Below are 25,736 nucleotides of genomic sequence, written 5' to 3' on the forward strand. Positions count from 1 at the left end.
TGCTGTTGCATGTTTCATGACAACTTTTGTATTGATTTCTTTCTAATGAACTGCTTTTAACATAGTTCTATCCACTTGTCGTCAAGGAAAATGTATACATGGTTTGTTGAGAGAAACTTATCTGAAAATTCTTGTAGATAAGAAAGGAGAAACAAGTGAAACTTCAGAGTTTGGATTGTGAATTTTCAGTCTGTGTACATATGCTAAGATTCAGAGTTCAGTGCCTTCGGGCATCCATCTGTAAATAACATAAAAAATAAAATGACTTGTTAGTTCAGTGATCTTTGTAAAGCTTCTTTGTTAATGAATTAGACAATCCTGAAGCTAGTTCAGTGATTCAGAACATGACTTGTTAGTTGCATACATATTCATGCTCCTTTTGTTATTTTGTCTTGTTAGTAGTGTTGATGGATTTAAAACCCAGATCATCTCAGTCAGCTCTTTCATGTCTAAGAAAAAGGGTTTTTGACTTTCAGACAACCTTACATGCATTGTGTATATTCACTGTAAAAAGGTTCAATTGTACAGTTGTTTCATACAAATATACAATAGACAACACTGTTGCTGACTTACAGTTAAATCATGACAACAGTTTATGCTCATTGTCCTGGTTTCTAGATGAGTTACCCCTTTTATTTTGCTGTTCATTCTCTTCTTTCTCAAAACGGTGACCCCAGATTTTTTTTCAACTGATCTCTGAATATTGAATGGCTTGTGAGTTGTAGTATCTGTAATTAACTTGTCTTTTTTTTTTTTTTGCTCCTTTGCAAAATTCAGCTGCCCTCTGGTTGAGGTACCCCAATGTTCATGCCGCCTAGAGGAAGGCAGAACTACAGGAGCAGAACCTCTGACAATCACTTCTTCATTAATCTCTTCAGAGTTATTCGCTGATTCAGATCGAATGACAGAGAAGTGGATGTCTTCAATTTTTTTTTGGTTGATTCAGGTTCAGAAAGGGAAACTGTCAAAAACCTTCTGTTTCCCGGTGGTTAATTAGCTATAGGCCATTATGCCCTGAAAGTTTACGAACTGCTGTAAGCAACTAAGTAGAATGTGTGCCTGACGAATTATGCGTTCTCACATTTGCTGTAGTTTTCCATGGTTTTCTCTATGATTCGATTGATCATCTTTTTGTAGAGTGCAATGTTATATTCAAGTCTGAATACATCAGCCAACTCGTTTTCATAACCTGTGAAAAAAAAAAGGTGATGGGCTAGACGTCCTGAGTTCGAAGCCTCACCCATTCTAATTATTTGATATTAGGTCATTCTCTGATATTCGTGTTTTTTTTTCATAACCTGTGAGTGATTCTTTGCTTCCATTTGCTAGCTGTTGGCCTAACGCTCTGAAGTTTACAAACTACTGAAATTTCTAACTACTAAATAGAATGTGCGCCTCAACAATTTTGCGTTCTGATATTTGCTGTAGTTAATTTCCATGGTTACTGTGTATGATAATTGATGCAACTGATCATCCACAAATTTCAGAAGTGAGATACTGAGATATATGCTCGATTCTTCAATTTTACATTAACTCGCATCAGGCATTGCCTGTCATCTAACCTGGAGTAGTAAATTTGACATCAAAACTAAAAAGAAAAAAAAATCAATTCCTTCAGTAATTGGTTACATGCGCGATTGAGGTTTCTTCGGCGGTGGGTGTTCCCAACTCCTTACCTTCGTTTTCCACGTGCACGTTTTTAAAACTGCTAAACTGTACGCGTTTTAAAAAAAAAATAGAAGAAAGTTGCTTTAAAAAATTATATTAATCCATTTTCAAGTTTTTTAAGCTAATATTTAATTAATGAGAACTTTTACGGTACAATATACTACTAGTATATACTGCCAATATAAATGATCTAACGGTGTAGATTGAATTACTTACCACTTACAGTATAAAATTAAAAAGGGCATATTTGTCTTTCTATTTTATTGCGCTGGGGCAATTCCGTTAATTCCAGCAGACAAGCACACTACTGGGTGTTCCTTGCAAGATCCAATAGTGATTCCCCATGCCCGTCATTCACCCCAGGCTAAGGCCGTCGTTCACCCAGGCAAAGGTGCACCGGTGTGAGGCTGTCAGATATTGATTAATTTCCTAGTTTGCATTGTTGATATGATGTTCATTGGATGTTTGGAAGATGTAGATTAAGCGTATTAATTAAAGGAATTAATGGTGATTAAGTACTACATGCGGCTACCCTGCTTAAGATTGCTGTATGTTGGTAGACGGTACAGCCCGAGCACCGGCCTCGGGTTGCCGGACCTAGCTCCGCCACTCCCTATACCATTGCCATCTTCAGATTAAAATGGCATAGAGTATTTGTAAGAACATGACCCCTCTTGCAGATTGCATGAACGAAGAAGAGGGTAAAGAGTAAATAACATACATCTGTAGACTGCACATGTATGCATTTTTATGCACAGATCAGGGCGTATGCTTGTAGAGTGCGCATGGTGTTTAATTCTACTCCGGCTCGGCAGAGGGCACTGCGTTGCCGGCTGGCTTGCCGCCAGTATGCGGGACTGCATGTGGCCATGCCACCACAGGGAGATGGCGGCTGTTCGCTTTGGCGGGAAGAGGGACACCGAGGAATTCCGCCGCCGACGAGGACGAATTGCGCCGCCGGTAGGGCTCATCTCTCCCTCTCACTCGCACGACGGCATCAACAGATAGGGATTGATCTGAAAAGCGAATTACTAAATTGCCCTTACATTTTTTTAGCATATTCCTATAATACCCTTGAAAATACTTGCAGTATATACTAACAGTATATTGTACTGTAAAAGTTCTCTTAATTAATTACTTGTTAATCTATCGCTCCGTTTTCTATATGGAGGGGAACACAAGTAGTGTTCGGTTGCTGCCGAACGCTGCCGACGTCTTCCTCATCGCCGGTGGCACTGCAATTCTCGCCGCCACCGACGTCGTCGTCGGCGTCGAGGTCCCTGCGTATCTGATCCAACGAGCGGCGGACCGCGGCGCATCCCTCCTCCCGGATGTCGCGGATAATCTCGTGGATCTCCTCGACGGGGTACGGCGAGTAGCCGGAGTCGACGATCTTGAGCAGCGAGTCGACGATGGTGTTCATGTAGCCGATCAGCTGCTTGGTCTCCTCTAGGCTCATGCATCTGGGCTCCGGATCATCTGCCAACTCGGACACCTGCACCGCCGACGACTCCCTCTCAGTCTCAGTCTCATCCATGGCGATTCTTGGCTCGTTCGGCGACAACGACGATGGCTGATACGGTGGTTCGATTGAGTCGATGAGATCGAGAATTTGAGACGGAGCGTTGGTCTGGTTATATTGGCACGCACGCAGGCCATGCACGATTCGTACATGGACTCCAAGTCCCAAAGGAAAAGGATTTGTATTGGCCGGTTCTAAAAAGAAAAGGACTCACGTGTTCGACAACCGAACCACGATCATGCAGTGGGTGGTGTTCATGGTCCACCGTACAGTACATATATGTATGAGAATCAGGGTTTAATCTGGCGGAAAACCGACAAATCCCGAAAAAATTTCGCGGACCAAAATTTGAATACAAATCCCTAAGCTTACTGATATGTTCACAAAAGCCGGTCAGCTTCGGCAAAATTCCAATAGAAACCATCAAAATTTCAATAGGAAACCAAAAGGTAAAACGTGCTGAAAACTGTCCGGTTTTATCGAAAAGCCGATAGGTATCTTCGAAAAACCGATAAGAAAACCAAGTTTGTTTTTTGTTAGAAAAATATAGAAAAAAATGTGATAATTGGGAAAAAAAATCGTGAAAACGTTATTTCCTATAAATTTGATAACCTCCCATCGACATACCCACGATATGTAATATATATTCATAAAAGACAGTTCATATCACTCACCAACCATCGGCCAAATAGAATGCCCATCACCAAATACATAACTCTGTGACCGATATATTGCAAGAATTAATATATTTCCAGTTGTTTTTCTTCCCTGAAGAAGCATGTCATACAAGCTGCTCCTTCAGAAGTTCACTATTCGCCGGGCTTCAGAAGTTCACTATGGGGTGCATTACTGACAATTCAAATTTGCCGCAGTTAATTTTGAAATTTGGATTTGGGTTATGAAATTTGGATCGTAGTTACATCATGTATTTTCTTGGACCTACTGAAAGTTGCTCTACTGCCAAAGTGCCAATGCTGGTTTGGGCCTCTCTCAGCGAAGCCTTCATTTGGGCGCAATTTTGCAAATCCCCCAACCAAGCCATTTCTACCGCCGGCCGTCGCGGCGTTGGACACACCGAACCCCCGAGCCGCCGCCACCGCCACCGCCGCCGCCACGCGAGGTCGGCACGTCGCAGAATGTATCTGGGACGTCGACCTGCGGCCGCTGCCTCTGTTGAGGCCTCTACTACAGCTGTTCGCCGTCGCCGCGACAGGACGAATTCTCATCTTCTTCCGCTCCGTTCTACTCGCGCATGAGGTGTTCGTTGAAATGCTTGGGAATCGTTCGCTTGCTAATCTGGTTGTTTTTTTTTTCTGTCACAGGGAAGCAGACAATCGAGTATGTGTATGGCTTTCCTTCTCCTCTACTTACCAGTAGTCGTGGACGACGAAACTGGCTTTTTCGCCGTGGCGCCATGGACCTTGGTGAGCGCGCCATGGTCGGGTGCAGCCGGCAGCTAGCTATCGTTGCTTCCGGCGCAACGAGCACATGACGTCATCGAGCATGTGGGCCCGGAGGCCCACCTGCCAGCGAACGCGGGGACTGCGGCCCCACCTGTCAGCGAAGGGGGACAACTCCTTTAAATTGCGGCCGCCTTGGCGCCTAGAATCCCGAGCCGTTACCGTCGCAACGACCTCCTCTCCTCCCTTCGCTCTCCCCTCGCCGGAGCTCCAAGAAACCAAGAGCGCCGCGCCGCGCCGCCTCTGCCGCTCGCCGATCGGAGCTCCAAGAAACCAGAGCCCCGCGCCTCCTCCGCCGCTCGCCCGAGTGGAGCGGCAAGAAGCCAAGAACCGCGCGTCGCCTCCGCCGCTCGCCGGAGGCAATGGAGCAGTTCCACGACGGGCACCACGTGTGGCTGCGGAGCCGCGCCAACGGCCTGTACCTCTGCGCCGACGACGACAGGAGCGGCGTCTCCCTGCAGCAGGACCGCGCGTCCGTGCACGCGGCGTGGGCGGTGCACATACTCCACTTCAACGGCGGCGACGTCCTCATGCTCCACAGCGCCGCGAACGGGCGGTACCTCGCGGCCTACAGGGCCGAGGGATCGTGGAACGTCGAGCGGCTCAACCTCAACCGGCTGCCGTCGCTCACCTTCAGCTGGTACGCTCTGGGGTCGAGATACGGGGACGACGTCCTGCTGCGTCACTTCAAGAGCATGTTCTTCCTCCGAGCTCTTTTCAGGAGGGATCGTATCAGCAATAGCGGCGCCGTCGGCCTTTGCGCGATGGACCGGGGCACCACGACCATGCAGTGGGTGGTGGAGGCCATACCCCCAAGAGAGTCCATACCTACCCTTCCAGATCCTTTGGTGAGCACGTCATGCCCTGTTTCCTTTGCTGATGCTTGCAGAATTGATTCTTGATCTTTTCTTGATCCTTCGGTGAGAGTCGATTGCATTACTGGGTCCTTCGGGGACCAATTCATGATCTGTTCTTGCGTCAGATTTCTGCAAATAGTGTTAGCTCCGTTCTTATCTGCAATTCTTGGCTCCATTCTTGCCATATTTCCTCCTCTGTTGCTGATTTGCTAATCGTACATCCTGCGTTCATGGGAAAGTAATTGTTAGTAGCATTTTAGCTCAAGGTATCCATTCTGTATGTTGGGAGCAGTTCTTGGTTCCATGTGTCATTTCTTCAGTTCTTGCCCCCTCTGCATTTGCTCTGCTCCAGTTCATGAAATTGGCGAGATCACAATTCCTGTTTTTTTTCCTTACTACTCATATGTTCTTAGTCCTTAGCCAGTGCTTGCAATGACTGGTGTGTTCTTTGCAGCCGCCCAGTTCTTTATCCGGTGTGTACCGCATCTGGTATGTGCGAGCAAATCCTGATGGGATTATCTCCCCAAACGACTGGAGGCTGTTCTTATTCTACGGTAGGTCAGTGCGCAATCTAAGTGCATTGCTGTCGATTGAGTTGGGCATCAGAAGGCCCTCCGACGCCATTTTGTGTGTTCGAGCGGGCTTCTTTGGACGGCTGACTCCTCTGGTTACTAATCTGCCTCACAACAATATGTTGTTGAACTTGGACATTGTCGTTATCACAGCCGGGACGAGTGGTGAGATATCCTTTTATAGTGATAGATTTACATATTTACATGTTCATTCCTTTTGTCTTGAATCTCTCGTGCACATTGCACTGCGCTACATCAGTCGTAATGCTGTTGCATGTTTCATGACAAATTCTGTACTGATTCCTTTCTAATGAACTGCACTAGATCAGTCATAATCTGGAAATTCTTGTACATAAGAAAAAGAAATCAGCTGAAAATAAGTAGCTATTCAGATTTGGATTGTGGATTTTCAGTCTTTGTACATATGCTAAAATACCTGAAGCTAGTTCAGTGCCTTCAGGCATCCCTGTAAAACTCCTCTTTTATTAATGAATTAGGCATCCTGAAGCTAGGTCATTGATTCAGAACAATGACTTGTTAGTTGCATACATATTCGTGCTCCTTTTGTTATTTTGTCTTGGTAGTAGTGTTAAGGGATTTAAGCCCAGACCATCTCAGTCAGCTCTTTTCAGTCTAAGAATAATGGTTTTTGATTTAAGACAACCTTAGATGCATTGTGTGTACTCTTTTTTGTTTTTGCTGGGCCGGCGGAAGAGAAGTCGTCTGATTTTTTGTTAAAGGATGACCCCAGATGTTTTTAGATGATATCTGAATAAGTGAATATTGAACGGTTTGTGAGTTGTAGTATCAGTATTAACTTATGTTATTGTTTCGTTTGGTCCTTTGCAAATTCAGCTGCTGATCGGTTGAGATACCCCAATGTTGATGCTGCCTAGAGGAAGACAGAACAACAGGAGCAAAACCTCTGACAAAGTGACAATCACTTCTTCATTAATCTCTTCAGAGCTTTTCGCTGCTTCAGATCGAATGACAGAGAACTGGATGTCTTCTTTTTTATGGTTGATATAGGTTCAGAAAGGGAAAGCGTCAAACCTTCTGTTTCACTGTTGTTCTGAAGGTTATGAACTGCTGTAAGCAACTAAGTAGAACGTGTGCCTGAACAATTGTGCGTTCTGACATTTGCTATAGTTTCCATGGAAGTGCATGATTCGATTGGTCATCGTTTTGCAGAGTGAAATGTTATGCTCAAGTATGAATGCATATTTCTCATGACCTTTTCCCTGTATTTTCGTACATATGTACTGCTTTGTGTATGGCAATGTATTCATGTGCCAAAAGAACAAGGCTTAATTTTCTTGGCTTTGCATTTTGGTAGAGAATTGAGCCTCAAATTTCAGAGCCATTTGGGTGCAGGTTTTCAATTTCAGATTTAGAGTAGGCTTACTGAATACCTTACTTTTGCGTAGGTATATGTTCTGAAAAAACGGAGCAACTCTTGTGTTTCCTGGTTGTTAGCTTCAATGCAGACATCAAATCATCTGTTTGTTATCCCTGGTGCTGTTTCTCCCTGACAAGAAGCTGTGTATGTTTTGGCCTTTATGTTATGAAACTTTCAGACTGCTGAGTGCTGACAGCATTAGGTACTAGAACATATGCCTGAACAATTGTGTAGTGGTATTGGTTATAATTTTCACCTTCGTCTCTGTGACTGATAGCAAGAACATATGGCTGCTTGACAAATAAATTCCGCAGTCAATTTTTCGAAGTTGGATTTGAATTGTAGAATGTGGATCGTAGTTAACATCATGTATACCAAAAGCTCAGCACAGAGATATCATCCTGTGTATTTGTTGTCGTTCTAGCTACAGTAGTAACAATGAGTATTTTGTCCTTCAACCTGTTGAAGTTGTTTTCAGTTGTTCACAAATAGGCCATATACATTTGTTGAGAAAAAATATCATCCGAGGGCGTTTGGTCTAGTGGTATGATTCTCGCTTTGGGTGCGAGAGGTCGCGAGTTCGATTCTCGCAACGCCCCTATTTTACTTTCTTTTTCATAATTTCATTTAGTGCTGACTTTGTTGCAACTTTGAACTTTCATCATGTAGAATTTTCCTGAATCCTGATGTCTACTCACAAATTATCTTACGAGCCAGTCTTTGAAATTCATTTGGATTTGAATTTTACGCAATTTTATACTGAATCACTTCCTACTTTCATTTAGTGCTGACTTGTTGCAACTTTGAACTACTTTCATCGTATAGCATTTTCCTGATGTCTACTCACAAATTATCTTATTACCGTATTACGAGTCAGTCTTTGAAATTCATCTGGATTTGAATTTTACGCAATTTTATACTGAACCACGGAATCAGTTCATCTTTTTTTAGCATTGAAAAAGTTCAGGCCTCTCAAGCTTGGACTGCCACTTGCTCCACCCAACGCGCGAGTCTGTGTGCCGCCGCCGCCGCCGCCGCTCCGATGGAAACCGCCGCGGCGGCGCCGCCGCGCGTGCAGGCCCTAGCCGACGCCGGCGTCTCCTTCCTCCCGGCGCAGTACGTCCAGCCGCCGGAACTCCGCCCGGACCCCACCACCACCACCCACCGCCGCGCCCCGACCGCCGCCTCCCTCTCCGTCCCCGTCGTCGACCTCTCATCGCCCGGTGCGGGCGACGCCGTCCGCCGCGCGTGCGCCGAGTGGGGCGCCTTCCACGTGGTCGGCCACGGCGTCCGGCCGGGGCTGCTCGACGCGATGCGTGGGGCGGGGCTCGCCTTCTTCCGCTCCCCCATGGAGGAGAAGCTCCGGTTCGCCTGCGACCAGGCCAGGGGCGCCGCCGCCGAGGGGTACGGCAGCCGGATGCTCGCCAACGACGACTCCGTGCTTGACTGGCGCGACTACTTCGACCACCACACCCTCCCGGATTCCCGCCGCGATCCCACCCGGTGGCCCGATTTCGTCCCCGGCTACAGGTGATTGCTTGATCAGTTCATGCCTTGAATAATTGCAACTGGTACAGATTTTTGCATGCTTGAAATCATTGAGAAAAATGAGAGTCAATGTTCAGATATGATAACAAATAGAAAGTGGGCAAGGAAAATTTGGTATCCTACATTTTGGGTTGCCTACTTGCCTCTGTTGTTGATTCGGGGTTCATGTTCACCGTGGAGGAATATTATGTCATGCAGATGATATGATTATGAGACTTAATTTTGTACTTTCATTTGAAGCCTGATAGTTCTGCGCGTGTTTGAAGGATTTTTCGGAATGCTGTTTGCTGTTGCATTGGCATCATTGCATCATTTCTGTGTGTAGTCATTGCATTGAGAAAAGAATGACTCAAAAACATCTAGTGTCATTGACTCATTGTACAGTGGACATATCCATGGACCATCACATATTCGCATGAGCTGCGGCTTTAACAGATAAGCTAATAACTTAATGTTCGCAGGGACACTGTTGTGAAATACAGCGACAGCATGAAAGATCTCGCTCAAAAATTGCTGCGCATTGTCTCTGAAAGTCTGAACTTGCCACCTTCGTATATAGAAGAAGCAGTGGGGGAAGTTTATCAGAATATTACTGTTAGCTACTATTCTCCTTGCCCACAACCTGATCTTGCTCTTGGATTGCAATCTCATTCTGATATGGGTGCAATAACACTTCTAATACAAGATGATGTGGGTGGGCTTGAAGTACTGAAGGACGGGCTGTGGATACCTGTTCCTTCTTTGCCTGATGGAATCCTTGTAATTTTGGCTGACCAGACAGAGGTAATATTCCTTCACATGCTTTAATATATGCTATACCTTCTAATGCTATCTAATGTGTAATCAATATGCTCCAAACTACCAAAATACATTTTGCTACTCCAGATGATTTTATTCAAGTATTATTTTTATGGTACAAATTATCTGTTAGGTAATTTTTGACTCTTTAAGTAGTATTAATCTGGCATTTGCAATTCATTTTAGTTTCATTGCGAACTTAAGATAAGAATATGGTCCTGTGATACTTGTTCTTGCTACTCATCCTGCTTGTATTGTTTCGAATAGCTTGTTTACTGTTGTATTCCGAGTAGCTGCTACCAATGCGTTCTTTCCATATAATTTGGCTCCTGCAATCCAAATGCTACTAATGTTTGCCTTTCTCTAGATCATAACCAATGGAAGATACAAGAGTGCTGTGCATCGAGCTATTGTCAATGCTGATCGTGCCCGCTTGTCAGTAGCAACATTCTACGATCCATCCAAATCTCGAAAAATTTGTACTGCTCCACAGCTCGTTTGCAAGGAGCATCCACAGAAGTACCGGGATGTGATATATGGTGACTATGTCTCATCTTGGTATAGCAAAGGCCCAGAGGGCAAGCGCAACATTGATGCCCTCCTGATCGAGCAATAGAACCAGAGGCAGCATTATATAGACAGAATAGAGACATTCATGCGTGTTGTGATGCTGTCCAAGATTGCCGATCTTGATTAATAAAGAGAATAACATTGTACCATATGAATGGTTCCTGGTTTTTGAAGTTTCTATGATTCTTATCAATACTTCCCTTGAAGCAAAGCTCACAATTGTGATTTCTGACCAACTGACCATCATATTACAACATGACATGAACATAGGAAAGAGGAAAAGATACTGATTCTTAACATCTATTTCTTGCTAATATGATCATGCTGTGGAGTAATTCCCAGCTTCCTGGAGCCTCACCTCCAGTAGCTAAGTTTGTGGTAGTGGGAGTATTGCACTGGTAGCTGGTCAGCTGGCGGTAGTATGTTTCTTCTTGGGATCAGTGCCATTATGCTGCAGCCTCTCAGGACTCTGGAATCACCAGTCACCAACAGCATCAAGCTCCTAAGTTCATCGCTGAGGTAGTACTGCACTCATGCTTATTTCTAATAATGTAAATACTTCTTACACTTCATTGATGTGTTGTTATAAGTTCTATAGCATATACGATCACTTGTAGAAAAAATTTCCATGAAACCCATATGGAACTCTTTGAGGTAAAGTGATTTTCAATACCGGTTCTTCTGCAAATCTCTTTGCATCAATAATGTAAACCTACAAAAATGATGTTCAATAATTAAGGATATGCATGGAAAACAGGGTGAAGTCATGTCATGTGCTTCCTTTACCAGTAAATCATCTAATGAGGTTTAAATACCTGAGACACATTAGTTAATTCATCATGGACATATGTTATTATCCATCCATCATCTTCATCTATTCCATTTTCCTTTGCAACAAACTGAACTCCAGAGCAGAAGGTTTTCTCTTTTAAAACGTGGTACTCCACTGATTTCAGTTGTTTGTTTTCCTGCGGTTGTTCTGAAACTTCAGTCCAAGTAAAGTCATAGACAAAAAACAGTTGATACTTGTGCAGTATTTTCTGACCTTATCTTGCCTGTCGAAGTGTACCTTTGCTATCCTATTATACTTGAATAAACCTGCAGCATTACACACAATCGTACATATTCAGTATATGAAGATTGCATGAGTAACTTAAAATGAACAAGCACATACTGTAACAAGACATGACATAAGCAATTAAACTGTCGAGAACAATTATATATATAAGTCTCTTTTAGTCTTTCTGCAACTTCACTGGTAGGCAATTACCTATTTCACTGGTTGCTACTGAGTCAACAACCTGTGCATATCCGTAGTTGTTTTTGACCCCAACAAAGTCTTCATTGATAACAGGAAAATCCATTGCAACTTTCTCATCTGTAAGATAACCTTCTTTTGTAGTTCCGCTTTTCAAGTTTAGCCTCCATTCATATGGACGAGAAAAGAGAGTGCCATCTACTGATGGATCAAAACCTTCTGAATTCTTATCTGGCTGGAGAAATGCTCTTCCAGAACATTTTGACTTGTCGTCATCATGACTTGCACTAGAGAGTACCGAATCAAGTGTTCGACAACCTCTGATAACAACCTGTTTACAGGCTTTTGCCAATGAGTATAAATAGACGGAAAAAAGCATCGCTAATCTATATTTTCTATGAGATTATCCTCATGTATGTGACATAAACCCTTTTATGTTGGGAAAATTAGAATGTTTGAACCACAAGAATTACACGGAAAAATTGTTCTATTAGATTGATTTTCTGATTTTGTTTCTGTACTCTAAATGCATCTATGGTAAATTAATGATTACATAACTAGGTCCATCTGAAGTTTCTATAAGCGTAATATCGATAGGATTTTTGGATCTCGTGTGATAATTTAATACATGAATACTGATTTTGTAAAGGTTCTAGCGAAAATACTGGAAAAATAGCCAAATAGGCAGTCCATAGCTAAGTAAAGCTAGGTAGTTAGCATGTTGCACACTACAATTTTGATTCATAAGGCAAAACTACAGCAGAATATAAAGCTTTTTCTGGATAACAGCTAATCATATCTATATATTTCTCTGGACAAAAATAATAAGACCATCAATTGAAATAGCAGAAAGATTAATCCAGAATGTGTATTATAGTTGCCTACAGATTTTTTTAAAAAACGATTTCAGTATGGTGAACATATATACAAGTGCAGCTACATGCCTCATGCACCAGATCCACTCATCCCACCTCTAGTATGAAATTATCAGTAGTGTTATAAAAAAAAAGAAGCAATGTCTGTTCTGAACCTCCAATGACCATTAAAGCTGTTTCATGATCCTTAATTTTATCTTTTGTTAAAATTGAACAATCACCTCATTTCCATCCTCAAAGCAATTAAATAAATGGTAACTGCAATGATTCTCCACATCAAACCAGATGATGGAATCAGCATCACCAAACCTAGGCATCACTCCAATGCGTGATATCCCGCCCATATCATTTTGGATGAATCTGAAGAGAAACATAACCACATTATTATGGATTATTAAGTCAGTATGCATATTTCCCACAGAAGTGGTTGTCATAGTAAAGATGGTGTATATGTATGGGACCCACGGTTTGCGTAAAATTGTCCTTATTAAGCCGAAGTGGAGAGGATAGTCCATTATAATATTGTACCTACAATATAATAATTAGTAGTTACAAGAAAACGTATTGTTGACAGCAATATAAGATCTCATAAATAAAAGCTAGCATACTGTGCAGTTACTCCGATGTCATGAATGAGTTTTCCTTCCTCGAATTTGAGATCGACCTTGTGAAGAAGCCTCTCACCATCAGCTAGTTCATGTGAAAGAACATCACTTAATAATATTGTAATAAAATCTAAAAGATCATTTTTGCCCACAATAATAGCAAGCAAGACACGTGTGTGGTTGAGAAATTTATATTGGTTCTTTTGATACAATGTTTGTTGATATTTCTAATCTTATCTAGCTGTCTTTTTTTTTCATGTAACTATTGCCAGTTACTATAGTAATATTGTGTTCCGTTTACACTTTATTTTTATTACTTATATGCCACTCGATAATTTGCAAAACCCCAGCCTGGACAGGCGCTATCAAACAAGGTTCAACATGGTGGATCTGAGTGCATGTGCTAGTTAAAAATACGAGTTGCATATAACAAATGCTACAAAAGGTTGGTGTAATATACTCTCCCTGACCCAAAATGTAAGGGATTTTGGGTGGATGTGACATATCCTAGGACTATGAATCTGGATAGGGAGCACGTCCAGATTCATAGTCCTAGATGTCGCATCCACCCAAAATCCCTTATATTTTGGGATAGAGGGGGTAGCCCATTTTCATGTATTGTTTTACACTTGTCTAGTGATTGCATTTATGTTCCACCAAATCACAACTTACAGGAAATTACTCCAAGCACATAGTGGGGTTTTTCAATATTAGTTCCCATCGTCACGAGTTCTCCACTTCCACAAATCTTCTGTAAATAAAATCATATGCATGTAAGCCCTTGCTATAGATGAATGATGCTGCTCACAACAGAACATTATGAACAATTTGAGTAACTTTAGTTGGCATTAAAAATATTCCAAGAACATTATGTGTTTGAACTTTGAGTTGATGATCCATGCTTCAGTAATCATTCACCATGTGAATTTGTGAAGTTAAGAAATGGTGGCTGATGGATTAATTGATGAAAGATCTCTACTGAAAATTATTGAATAATAATATTAATATATCACTGGCCTTGCCTACTGTTCATACTAAAACATCAAACACACATTTAAAGAAATAATGAGCAAGCTGTAATTGCATAATAGAATACCTTTGGGTGGCTAGTGAAAGGTTGGTCCCAAGCTCCATTAATGTTGTAAGGTCCTAGGGTGCGGAGATTATTGATGTCAATTTCGTAAGGTAGATGATTTTCTGTGGCAGCAAAAGCTCGTCCAGCATGCTGAAATATGGAAGTATTTGCACTGTCCTTCACAGGCTTTCCAAATCTCACCTATAAATATCACCGAAGATGATATGTAGTGTTAACCATCCTCAAGACCAAGTTTAAACAAAAAAATCATGTGCATCTGACAATTATATAGCTACTCAAATTCCATGAGAAAATGATTCAACAGCGGCATTCAGCTTTTTCCACTGGAGAAACAACTAATTTGTTGAGTTTCAGATATTATGTAAATCTATTCCACTGGAGAACAGTGGAATTTTTACATCTTTCTCATGTCGATTCTTCTTGTATTGAAATAAGAATATTTTTTTACTATGCAGAAAAAGACTGTTTCTTATTTATTTGGGTATGTATATTGGACTGCCTTTTCTTATGCAATGCTTATGTCACATCCAGTAGTTAATCTGTTCTAGATATTGATTTAACCTGCACATCATATTTTCGCCGTGCATCTGCACATCATATTAGAGCTCAATTATCCTATCCACCTAGTGTTTACACTTGATCTAATACTAAACTATTTAAAATTAGGAAGACTTACGGTATTAAGAAGAAAAGCAACCAGTGTTGCACATGGCTCGCCTTCAGCAGATGGAAGGAAAGCTATTTTGTTCTTCTTTCTCTCTAATTCAAAAGTGTCTGTGTCCACATATTTGTTCTTGTACGAAATCCTCCATTCTCCTAAATTGCTCTTGCTAAGGTAGATAGCATGCAACATTCCATGTCCTTCATAATACATGTATGATGTTGGGCCAAAGATGGACTCTGCAGCTGTCTGTGATGCATTAAGAGGGTTTGGACCTGTTCAAATAGATCAATGTTACACGTGCATAGAAGTTTAGCATAAATCTGATTCATTATTAACTTTTTTTGGTTGGAAAGATGTATATAAGCTTGTGAGCCTGGAAGTATCAGAACTCACCATTTCTTATATAGACACCCTCAGGAAAATCTTTTGGAACCTCTCCATTGAGATCGTCAATGAAAACCTCATCACCAATTTCGTTTACAGGTCCAAAATTCCCCTGTAGAAGACTCAGATGAAAATTATGCCAAATTGATGAGTCAGATAAATTGGATACTACAAAGGAGATGGAAAAAAAAAGTTGCTCGTCGACTTCACAAATTTGATGCTGAACAATGTCATGTTTGCAAATTATATAGTAGCACATGCATACATTAACAATCTTTATATTTACCTCATTCAGATAAGGCTGCTCAGAAAACTTGTACACGGAGTCGATGAATCGGTCCAGCAGATCTGAAGAGACTGATTTCAGAGCTTTTGTCAATTCCTGCATCAGTGGCTGCTTATTCCACCCAGTAACTGAAGATTGCACCTGAAGGATGGTACATTTTGAGGTAACCTATCCCTTCTTATATTGCACAAAATATTGACTTAAGAAAAACAAACGCAGAGATCTGAAGGTCCTATTGAGGTAGATGTAGCTTTATCTCAACTGAAGAACACAAATTTGTTACAACACATTGAAAAGTTTCTTTGTTTTTTTTCTTGGGAGAACTTACAACACGTTTCAAAGTTAGTACTTGAACTGCTTGCTGGATACATGTAGGCAGGCATGTTCCATCCATTGGTTTGTCTGGAGACATCAAGTTAATAAATCATTATTATTTCCAGATTAGTTACCTTGACGGCATTAGGTGGAGACAATGAGGAAGCTTGATCAGCTGGGCTCTTCCCTAGATGAATGCATCTAGTGACCTGGGAGCTGCACCCTCCAGCTCTGAACATGGCTTGCTCAGGTTATTCGATCCTCTCTTGTCAGTTGTAAACTGTTACTGGATGTTATGCCTGCTAGTTCGAGCTTGTTGCATTATAAAGTGGAGGAGCAGTAAGCCAGTAAGGCATGCAAGAACACAGACAAATATGGTTTATCCCTTGCTATGCATCGGCCATGGGGAGGAATAAAATGGTCTGATTGGTTCAGACTAGCTTAAGAGCAAACACTACAGTAGATAAGGAGCATATTCTTGATGGTCTGTGGGTGCAATAAGACAGGGTTAATTAATCAAGAACAAGTTGATTAATATATGGTCGCAGAAATCAGTCTGGAATCAGCTCAACAAGGGATGCAAGTGCAACTAGGACTGATTTAGTCATGTAGTGATGTAGATCGTGATTTGTGACCTGCGACCTTTGTGATTGATTTGCTGCTGGGTTGGCAGCTCTGTCCGTGCTATGAGCTCGTGAATGGAAGGAACACCAGTGGCGAATCACAATGACGCTCATCAGGTCAATGTCTTTTTTTGATGTAAAATCAGGACATGTTAATCACGATGATGCTCATCAGGTCCATTTCTTTTTTAAAAAGTAAAATCTGGACAAGTTAATCACCACACCGCTCATTAGGTCAATTTCTTTTTTTAAAGTAAAATCAGGACAAGTTGTACCACATGGAATTTCATTACGGAAGTAGTTCAAATTAGGCTGGCTTTTTTGTTGTCTAATCACTCTTGTTGATATGTACTCCTTCCGTATTTAAACATGTCATTGTTGATTTTATTAGTTTGTGGAAATATAAAAATCGTATGGGTCCATTTTTCCTTATAATTTTGTTAGATACTATCGTTATATTTAAATACGAAGGTAGTGGCATAATTGCAGTGTAAACCCCCCAAAAAACTGAAGAGATGCAGGTTTTTTGTACTTAGCATTCGCAAATACAGTAAGAGTTTGGTTTTGTTCGTACATACATGCACGTATATACAAGTTCACAAGAACAGCAGTCAAATGTGGACCATGCGCAATGGACGATGGGTTCCAACTTCCAAATCTTAGTCGGGCCGTTGCTTCACCATGTGGGCTAAAGATGCCACGCGACCAAAGCCCACCACCACAAGTGGACCAAAAGCCCACATAAACCGAGGGTAATTGGACCGACCCAACCTGGGCTTCCCACATGGGCTTAAACTTATTCGCGCCTTCTCCTTACCAGGCAGCCCATCAGAATAGGCCAGCCGCGTACATTCCCAATGCTCAGAGAGATGGACTATTATTACGCATCATCAAAATGTTAAACGACCACTTTCAAAAGAAAAAAAAAAGAGCATTGTACTTGTACGAACACATATACCTTCGTTGCAATCACAAATTCGCAATCAAAAGATCCAAGTTCATCACATGGCCAACTGCGCGAGAGATGACACAACACGGCTGAACCGCTAAAAAACCGCTACGAAAATGTTTTAGGATCATCTGTGCATTCTTCTCTGTTTAAGGTTGGTAACAGAGCATGCAGTGCTACCTTCGTCTCGGGCTCGTGGCACGAACCGCCAAAAATCGACGGCGATATCAACCTCGTTTTGTTTGTGAAACTTGTATGTCCGTGGTAGGTTGTAGCGGAGCTGGAACAGAGGGAAATACAGATTATCATAGCAGGAACAAAACTGGAAACAGAAAACATATGTTTTGACCCGTAAAGCCTTAAATGTAGAATAAACTCATCTAGAAACCAATCAACTTTTTGCCGGATTTCAAGCAAAACTAGAATTGCTAGTCAAGTGTTATATCCCGGTATTTCAAATAATATAAAGAAAACAGGTGCAAAAATGGTTTAAAAAATCATAGGTAGCTCAATATCGCATTTCACCATTCTATTTGCCCAGATTTCCTACAGCTAGCAGGCACTGAATACATTTGGTCCTCCAAACTTTACTCATACCCAAATGTCTGATTCAGTCTAAATGGAAGCAAGAAAACAAAAAAAAAATTAACAGGATAATTTATTTACTACTTCCCCATTGAAATACTGAACAACATTTTTAGGGGGTAGATGCACAATACAAAATGATAAGCGCCTAGCATCTATTTAGTTACCTCACATAGAACCTCGGCACTTATGGCATTGCAGTTGCGCAAGGCTACCTTCTTGATGTGCTAAAGATCAGACACAAAAAAGGTGGACAAAAAATCAATTAATAAAACTTCCATGCTAACTACAAGATGGAACATTGATAAATATGGTTACTTCTTGTTGGAAATACACTGTTGCAAATAGAGAAGGGAATAATCAAACATTTATCATCAGAATCTAATAAAATAAAAGAGAGATTGTTTCTGACATTTGTAATCCCCTTGAGGAACACTTACTTCTCTGGTAGAAGTCTTGTGTAGCGAATAGACAGCTCGAGTGGCAACCTGCAAATAGCAATAGATATTAAAAATTTTAAACATCATGCAATAATCTCAGTCATGTGTATGATGGCAACTGCTGCCCAGTGCCCTCACCTTCATGCCCATAGAAATGAATTCCATGTCAGCTCCTTTTCTGCTTGTCCCAAAGGGAGGATTCATGACAACAGTGTCAACAAGAAGGCCTACTTCAACAGGTAGCTAAAAGATCAGGGAAGCTTTTCAATGTTGAAAGCATCTACGCTTATGTGTATAAATATATGATTTTGTTTCAATAACCATTCACATTTTTTTTGTGACACTATATTATCTTTCTTGACCTGAACAATGGTGCACAGGCTATTGAAGTACTGGAGAGAAAGTAAATAGCTGACTCGTATAGTAGCATCAGCTAGGATACTACTCTGGATATCTTCTCTAGGTGCTATCTACTTATGTATGAAATAACAAATAAATAACATGCAACAGAAAAAAACAGTGTGAAAAAAAAACTATGAGAAGATCAGAAGCAATAGGTTATATAGAAAAATAATTAAAAAAAAAACTGAACTAAAGGTGCACTTAAACTAGGTAGAGTATGTCATCATTTAAGGACAATACCTCTCAAATTTAAATTCTTTATATCACACTGAATTAAGTCGATATCCAGCTGCACATCAAACATTTAACAAAAGAAACATGTCATTCACATAGTCAAGTATTGTTACTGATCCTAGAAATAACTATCCCTGTGTCCAAAAATATAGCTGTTTATGGCTACTATATTTTGGGACAGAGGGAGTGATACATTAAATCTGAGTCTCTGCTTTCAGCCCTACTTTGCCAACATTTGCTTAGCCATGCAAATTTGACCACTAATACTAAAGAACATGAATAGAGACAGAGACAGTAAAACCTATATTTAAAAGGATAATCTAGACAGATTAGTAGATCAATTGAACAGAACAAAATTATTGCATCTTTACAAAAGAAGGGAAGCATACTAAGCCATTTATGAAATTTCTATGATGCATTGATAAAAATAATCCATGGCAGTAGTACATATAAAGAAATGCAAACTGCAATATTTGAATATAAAAAACATCTCAGATGTGGAGAACTGAAAACAAAAATCAACACCTGTAGTGCATTTCAGTAGTTGCAGAAAGCTGATTTAAGCATACAACTTTCCACAATGCTATTTGGCAGGAAGACGCCATTAACAATTTGCACTACATACAGATGAGAACTATCAGAAAATTATGACTACAATAACATGCATAGTTTGGTGGTGATGCAAGGAGGATGCTGGAAAAAGGTGAAAACGAGAGGGTACATAGACAATGTGAAGATTTTTCAACTTCAGGCTAAACCAATGGTTATATTCGGAACCAAAAAAATGCTATACCTCTAGATCTGCAGCATTTTCTTGAGCAAGTTCAAGGGATTGCGGGTCAATATCAATTCCAACAACATGCCTGTGATTTCACAACCAAAGGGACATAAGATTAGAAATTGTAACTGAACAAATAACAACAAAAGGCATAAAGATACTGAGTGATGAACCTCATTTTCTTGTTTCTAATACTAATCGACGAGCACTTAAGTTCTGTAACTAATGTGGTGAGCAAGTGGCTAGGTGAACTAATGTGGTGATTTACTGTCCACTAAGTTCTGTAACTGATGGTATATCAACACACAAGCATCATGGACAGATATACTTATTAGGTAAAGCTTAAACAAGGGTAAAACATATCCAGACAGCACAATCAGTCACCATACAGTTCTCCATTTTAGATACAACCATTCTCCATTTTAGGTCAGTGAGTGTTAATATGCGACAATGTCACATGATGTTCAGTCGAATTGAATATAAAAGGGCAACACCTTTGCACAGTTAACAAATGATATCTTTACAAATATCAACACAGAAGAAACCAGTTGGTCAAAAGAAAGAAAACCCAAGGATGTGGGTGTCCAAATCTTAAGATCTTAAACATACTCACTCAGCATCCAGCAGAGAGCTTGCCACAGACAGGGTGCCACACCCGCAGCCAAAGTCAGCCACCACTTTGCCAGTTATGTCATCAAAACTATTCTCCGCCTGATGGATTTATGGAATCACTATGAGCGAGATAAAAAGCACACCAGAACAACTTGAATGTTAGCATCTGAACAGCGCACATGCCAGCCATCTACTATTTGTCAACTTGATACTGACAAACCACAAAAGTAGACATTGCCAACGGTTGCAACCTGCAAATATAGGTGATCTGCCGAAACACCAGAACCTCCAAAGTATCTACTTCGATGGACATCGCCAAAGTTTACACTCGATGATGGCTTATCAAAACTAAAGGCTCGAAAGACCAACTACATGAATAACAACTATTCTAAGAATTTCAAAGCACTAAGAAGTCTGAAATCGCTACATGCCTAGAGGAAGAGCCACTCTACTCTTAGCCATGAACCTACTACTGCTGGTATGCTGCTTGGTCGGTTTGGACATGGAACCAAAGCTGCTGCACTTGACGTCGCCCAATTCCACTCACATCACAAAAGGAAGAAAAAAAACAGCAGGATCGTATTCGAAGACCAAAGCAAAAGATAAAAAAAAATCTACACTCTAGTATAAAGCACAAAATCAAAGCAGGAAACTACACGGGGAATCGGAACAGGATGCTACTACTACCGTGTAGAGCATCCGCGACGCGATGTGAGGGCCCGTTGCATACTGCTCCAGCTCCACCTGCACCCACCGACCACCACCACCACCGGCGGCGGCGGCAGAAAAGGTCAGACATATTCCCGCCACCACTTTGGGCGGCGATGCGAATCGGAAGACAAGACGCCGGCAAAGTGAGTGCGCGGCGGCGGTAAATTTACCTTGGGTGCGGTGAACTGCTGCAGGTCTCCGAGGAGACCCTCCAGCTGCTTCAGCTTCATCTCCTCCTCCCCTCGCCGCCGCCGCCGCCGTCGTCGTCGCCGTGGAAGATGGAGCTCTCTCTCTCTCTCCCCCACTGCCGGGCCGGAGGCTTTGCCTTTTTTCTTAGGGCCGGCGCGGGTGGGACCGGGAGATTGGGCCCCATATGGCCCATCTCTAATGGGCCCCGCTACATTGATTGGGCCACGTTGGGTCTTGGGCCGGATAGGAAGGCCTAATACGAGTGAGTGGGCCTATTACATCATGGTCCTCGTGGATAATTGGGCCGATAAAATGGGCCGCGTGGGCGGTGGAGTCGAAACGTCCCGCCGCCGCCGCGGCCGTCGACTGCGCCGGCGAACTCCGCGTTCTCCGGATGCGCCGCGCCGCGGGGTGGGGGATTTTTTGCGACGTGGAGTTCGCGCCGCGCGACGCCGGAGGTGAGTGCTCCGCCCACCGTCGTGCTCTCCTCCGTTTCGAACTGGCAATTGATAAGCTTTGATGTCTAGGTTTCGGACGGCTTATGAAGTTGCTGAACTGGGATGCGACCATTTTTTTTCTCCGATTGAATTTTGAAGCAATTCAGTGCAAAGGTAAATGGCAGGGATTTGCAATTTGAGATGCTAATCTTTTGTCCCTGCAAGGTGAATTTCGCAACATTTCTGTGCAAGGTAGTGGCATGAATTTGCAATTTGATAGACTAATATGTGTCCCTGCGAAAGTTGAATAGTTGAAACAATTTTGTGCAAGCTGTTGGATATGCTTTGGATCGGTTTGGCACAAAGTGGAACCACAAATTAAAATAGGTTTGGATCATACCTTGATCTCCCGGAGTTCCCATTTCTCTGTTGTTTGTTCTTCTTTCTTTTCCTCTTGTTTGGAAGCACAGAGAGGAGAGAGATGTGCTATGGCTCTTCCCTGTGTTCTCAGTGGGTTGCTAGATCGGGTAGCGAGAGAAATCTCTTAGGGTTTAATACTTAGGTGTTGATTTCTATTTATAGCCACTGCACACAGGGGGAACCGACACTAGTGGAGGCGGTAAATCCCCCGATCAGGGACTTTCTTGAAGGGGCGATCACTGTAGCGATTGCCCTAAAAAATCTTTCTTGCCGACTTTGGTTTAGCCGCAAGATCACATTTGTGTTCACAGTAACACAAGCTAGTGCCATGAATTTGCAATTTGATAGATTAATCTGTTGTCCTTATCGAAGTGTCAATTTAAGTTTTGAATGGTTTCTTTACCTCAAAAAAAAAAAAGTTTATAATGGTTTCATTTACATTCAGTACCTTGGTAGTACCTGGCAATATTATTGGTCATTGCTCAAGATAAGTGTTGAAACATGATCATGTATAGGCTTGATTACTGACCGGATATATAGGTTTCTTGGTCTCATTTCACAAGTCTTTGCACACCTTAATTGAGACGTTTAGTATATCTGCATCACATGGCATGTAATCCAGTCTTACTCACGACTACCATGTTGCAATGGGTGGGTATGCCACGTTTTGGGAGTAATGCATGCTTAATTCTCTCTTGCATGAAGTAATCTATTAATGAAACCAAATGAGGCGCCTTAACTCGCCAATTAATGGAAACATTAAACTCTATTTAGTCGTGGTGTTTAAGTTTAAGGGCCAATACGTTCTTGTCTAGATATATTATGACATGTTATGCCTGTGTCTCCTCCCCTGAAAGATGCAGGCAAAGAGGGGCCATATTTTTCAATCTCTCTCCCCACCCCCTGACTTGAGCTTCTGAAATCCACCATGGATTTCAGTTGCTTGCAGCCACATTCAGGAGGTTGTGATGATATGCCATTTGATTCCTATGTGCAGCAAAATGGCCATCAGGAGCTCCATCTTGTTGATCATCCATTCAACAATGTCACTGACGGCCATGAATACTATTCTCCATCTGCTGGTGGATCTTTTCTTCCCTTTGCAACCTACTATGATCTTGGCCATGAGTACTACCCTCAAGGAGGAGAAAAGGATGCTGTCGTCGTCGATCGGGCTTCGCCGACTATTCGTAAAGCTTCGCCTCACCTGCCTCTCTTCACACCTAAATCTGAGGTTTCTCATCTCATAGGAGGCGGTGTCGTTGGATCATATAAGGCATTTGAGATGAATTCTAGGCTTATCCGGCGCAAAAGGGCTTCGGGTAAGTCTCTGAAGAAGGCTAATGTTGTCAAAGGCCAGTGGACATTGGAAGAAGACAGGTAAACTAAACTAAATTTGTCCATGCATGTTCTGTTTAATTTAACCTCTGTATGTCCACCTAAAGGAGTTCATGGTTAGTAGGACATAGGATTGTTCATGTTCTCCCTAGTAATTGACAAATGTAAATGAATTGATTCTTGCGAAATTTAAACAGGAAGCTTGTGAAATTAGTCGAACAGTTTGGACTAAGGAAGTGGTCTCACATTGCTCAAATTCTTCCTGGAAGAGTTGGCAAACAGTGCAGAGAAAGATGGCACAACCATTTGAGGCCTAACATCAAGGTACTCTGTGCTCCTACATTTTGTTTGTCCAAGTACTGTTTCTTAATTTGAAAAGGATATAATACTGTCTATTTCGATGCTTTCAGTGCACAGAAAAGAAAATGTTCTTGTGAATAATGCCCCTGCATTTCAATGTTGTTCGATATTTCCTTGTTTTACTTATTGCTTGTTTGAACGAAATTCCTCAAGAAAAGCCAATTTTGATACATTCATATCAATGCTAATAAACTCCCCAATACATTTATTCTCCCTTCACAACCTTGAGATAAACTCCCCAATAGAATACTGTCTATTTTGAAGGTCACGGAATCTGAACGCAATGTGTAAAGTAAATGTTTGAAGCTAGTCAAAGATTAAAAACTGGTCTAAGAGAGAGCATTGAATATTGATTTGAATACATTTAAATCAATCCTAATAAAAAAATTGACCTTAAACTATCCCTAAATATTTTCCTATATAGCATTCGATCATTTTGATTAGCCCAACATTCACAAGTGCTCAAGGACAGTTTCTTCTTGATAAGCAGGGAGCCAGGATAAGGTGGTGTTCTAAATAGAAAGGAAGCCACAGAAATTAGGAACAAAAACGCTTAGGAAGCATCACAGTAGATGAGAATTAGAAAAGCTAAATATCATTTTGCAACTGTTAATATCAAGGAGAAACCAATAAATCTATAAGAACGGATATTCATAAAAAAAATTGGCATGTTCCTTTTTAAAAATAAAAACTGACATGTTAGTTTTCATGACAATCACACTTTTTATAGAGTTTCCATGCTTGGAATAATCCTTCTGTGTAACAAAAAAAAATGCAGAAAGATACATGGAGTGAAGAGGAAGACATAGTTCTAATCCAAACACACAAAGAAGTGGGCAACAAATGGGCAGAGATAGCTAAGCACCTGCCTGGTAGAACAGAAAACTCCATCAAGAATCACTGGAATGCAACAAAGAGAAGGCAATTCGCACGGAGGAGGAGCCGCGCTAGCTCCAAGAACCCCAAATCTGGAACCCTTCTGCAAAACTACATCAAGAGCCTTGGAATTGGTCCAATCAAGTCAAGTGTTCGTCAAGCTCCACCAGAATCTACTGCAGTGTCATCGTCTTCACCAGCATCCACACAAAAGTTAGCAGAGGTGAATGGTAAGATCAGGCCAGATTCCAACCCATCCAACCAAATGGTCACCCAGGGAATACTCACCATGGATGAGAACAGCTACATCCAGACCAACTCTTGTGAAGAACTCCTGGTCTCTACCTATGATGATTTATGCCTTGATATGTGTGATCATTTGTTCGAAACGAAGGACGAGATGCCGTACCAGGTTTACAACATAGATGATGATGTTGACATGAACTACATCTTCAACCACATTGATTATGCTAACAAGATTGGCCATGAGATAGATATGGAAATGGCATGGGACGATGATGTCCTCCAAGACGATGAATCAGCTGGATCATCACCATTGGAGACACCGGCAGGTCTAGCACAAATCAATACCGTGCATGTGAAGGAGGAGATGGATCTAATTGAGATGGTCACACGCACACAATCTTGTGGCTAGTGGATGAGAAAATAAGCAGTGATGTAACTATGTGTGCTACTAAATACACATTACACGACCTTTCGGAGTGCAACCTGGGGAACCTATATGGTGAAGAAATATTAGAAAAATAAGAAAAACAAACATGTATGGGTTCGAACGAAGCACTTGATTATATATTATATTGTAACTAATATTCTAAGTTTTTCTCTTCGTACTTTTGGCATGCACTCTCTCTTTAATAAGTACTTTATTTTTACCTTTTCTTACA

The 25,736-nt window shown here is 41.5% G+C and overlaps 5 protein-coding genes and 1 non-coding gene across 7 annotated transcripts; 4 read left to right on the plus strand and 2 right to left on the minus strand.

Moving 5' to 3' along the window:
* Positions 1-4,874: 4,874 nt before the first annotated feature.
* LOC107281362 (uncharacterized) lies at positions 4,875-7,374 on the plus strand. The gene is made up of 3 exons (XM_015787271.3): positions 4,875-5,498; positions 5,962-6,244; positions 6,935-7,374. Exons 1-3 carry the CDS (start codon positions 5,013-5,015, stop codon positions 6,973-6,975), a joined length of 810 nt encoding a protein of 269 aa, XP_015642757.1. The 5' UTR covers positions 4,875-5,012; the 3' UTR covers positions 6,976-7,374.
* Positions 7,375-8,005: 631 nt separating this feature from the next.
* TRNAP-UGG (transfer RNA proline (anticodon UGG)) lies at positions 8,006-8,077 on the plus strand. Its single transcript has one exon. It is a non-coding gene; the product is annotated as a tRNA-Pro (tRNA).
* A 375-nt stretch (positions 8,078-8,452) lies between these two features.
* LOC4340216 (jasmonate-induced oxygenase 4) lies at positions 8,453-10,543 on the plus strand. Its single transcript, XM_015785647.3, has 3 exons — positions 8,453-9,008; positions 9,488-9,809; positions 10,192-10,543. Exons 1-3 carry the CDS (start codon positions 8,521-8,523, stop codon positions 10,438-10,440), a joined length of 1,059 nt encoding a protein of 352 aa, XP_015641133.2. The 5' UTR covers positions 8,453-8,520; the 3' UTR covers positions 10,441-10,543.
* Positions 10,544-10,800: 257 nt separating this feature from the next.
* On the minus strand, positions 10,801-16,116 carry LOC107275952 (carotenoid 9,10(9',10')-cleavage dioxygenase 1). The gene is made up of 14 exons (XM_066311440.1): positions 16,012-16,116; positions 15,563-15,703; positions 15,286-15,388; positions 14,905-15,164; positions 14,229-14,408; positions 13,805-13,883; positions 13,136-13,217; positions 12,993-13,055; positions 12,749-12,887; positions 11,665-11,983; positions 11,440-11,492; positions 11,210-11,362; positions 11,068-11,106; positions 10,801-10,863 (listed from the first exon to the last, which is right to left on the minus strand). Exons 1-14 carry the CDS (start codon positions 16,114-16,116, stop codon positions 10,801-10,803), a joined length of 1,779 nt encoding a protein of 592 aa, XP_066167537.1.
* Positions 16,117-17,358: 1,242 nt separating this feature from the next.
* Positions 17,359-21,557, minus strand: LOC4340217 (uncharacterized). The gene is made up of 9 exons (XM_015785786.3): positions 21,382-21,557; positions 21,188-21,244; positions 20,502-20,599; positions 19,904-19,973; positions 19,117-19,165; positions 18,613-18,701; positions 18,475-18,522; positions 18,202-18,261; positions 17,359-17,729 (listed from the first exon to the last, which is right to left on the minus strand). Exons 1-9 carry the CDS (start codon positions 21,439-21,441, stop codon positions 17,577-17,579), a joined length of 684 nt encoding a protein of 227 aa, XP_015641272.1. The 5' UTR covers positions 21,442-21,557; the 3' UTR covers positions 17,359-17,576.
* Positions 21,558-21,691: 134 nt separating this feature from the next.
* On the plus strand, positions 21,692-25,667 carry LOC9270835 (transcription factor MYB119). 2 transcript variants are annotated; one of them, XM_015785784.3, is made up of 5 exons: positions 21,692-21,858; positions 21,928-22,011; positions 23,255-23,637; positions 23,793-23,919; positions 24,734-25,667. In XM_015785784.3, the coding sequence occupies exons 3-5, from the start codon at positions 23,543-23,545 to the stop codon at positions 25,484-25,486; spliced, it is 975 nt and encodes a 324-aa protein (XP_015641270.1). In that variant the 5' UTR covers positions 21,692-21,858; positions 21,928-22,011; positions 23,255-23,542; the 3' UTR covers positions 25,487-25,667. The 2 variants fall into 2 exon arrangements, with proteins under 2 accessions (XP_015641270.1, XP_015641269.1); XM_015785783.3 differs by having other exon boundaries at positions 21,928-23,637.
* Positions 25,668-25,736: the final 69 nt, after the last annotated feature.

The sequence above is a fragment of the Oryza sativa genome, chromosome 6 (genome assembly GCF_034140825.1).
Source record: "Oryza sativa Japonica Group chromosome 6, ASM3414082v1".
Classification (NCBI taxonomy): Eukaryota; Viridiplantae; Streptophyta; class Magnoliopsida; order Poales; family Poaceae; genus Oryza; species Oryza sativa.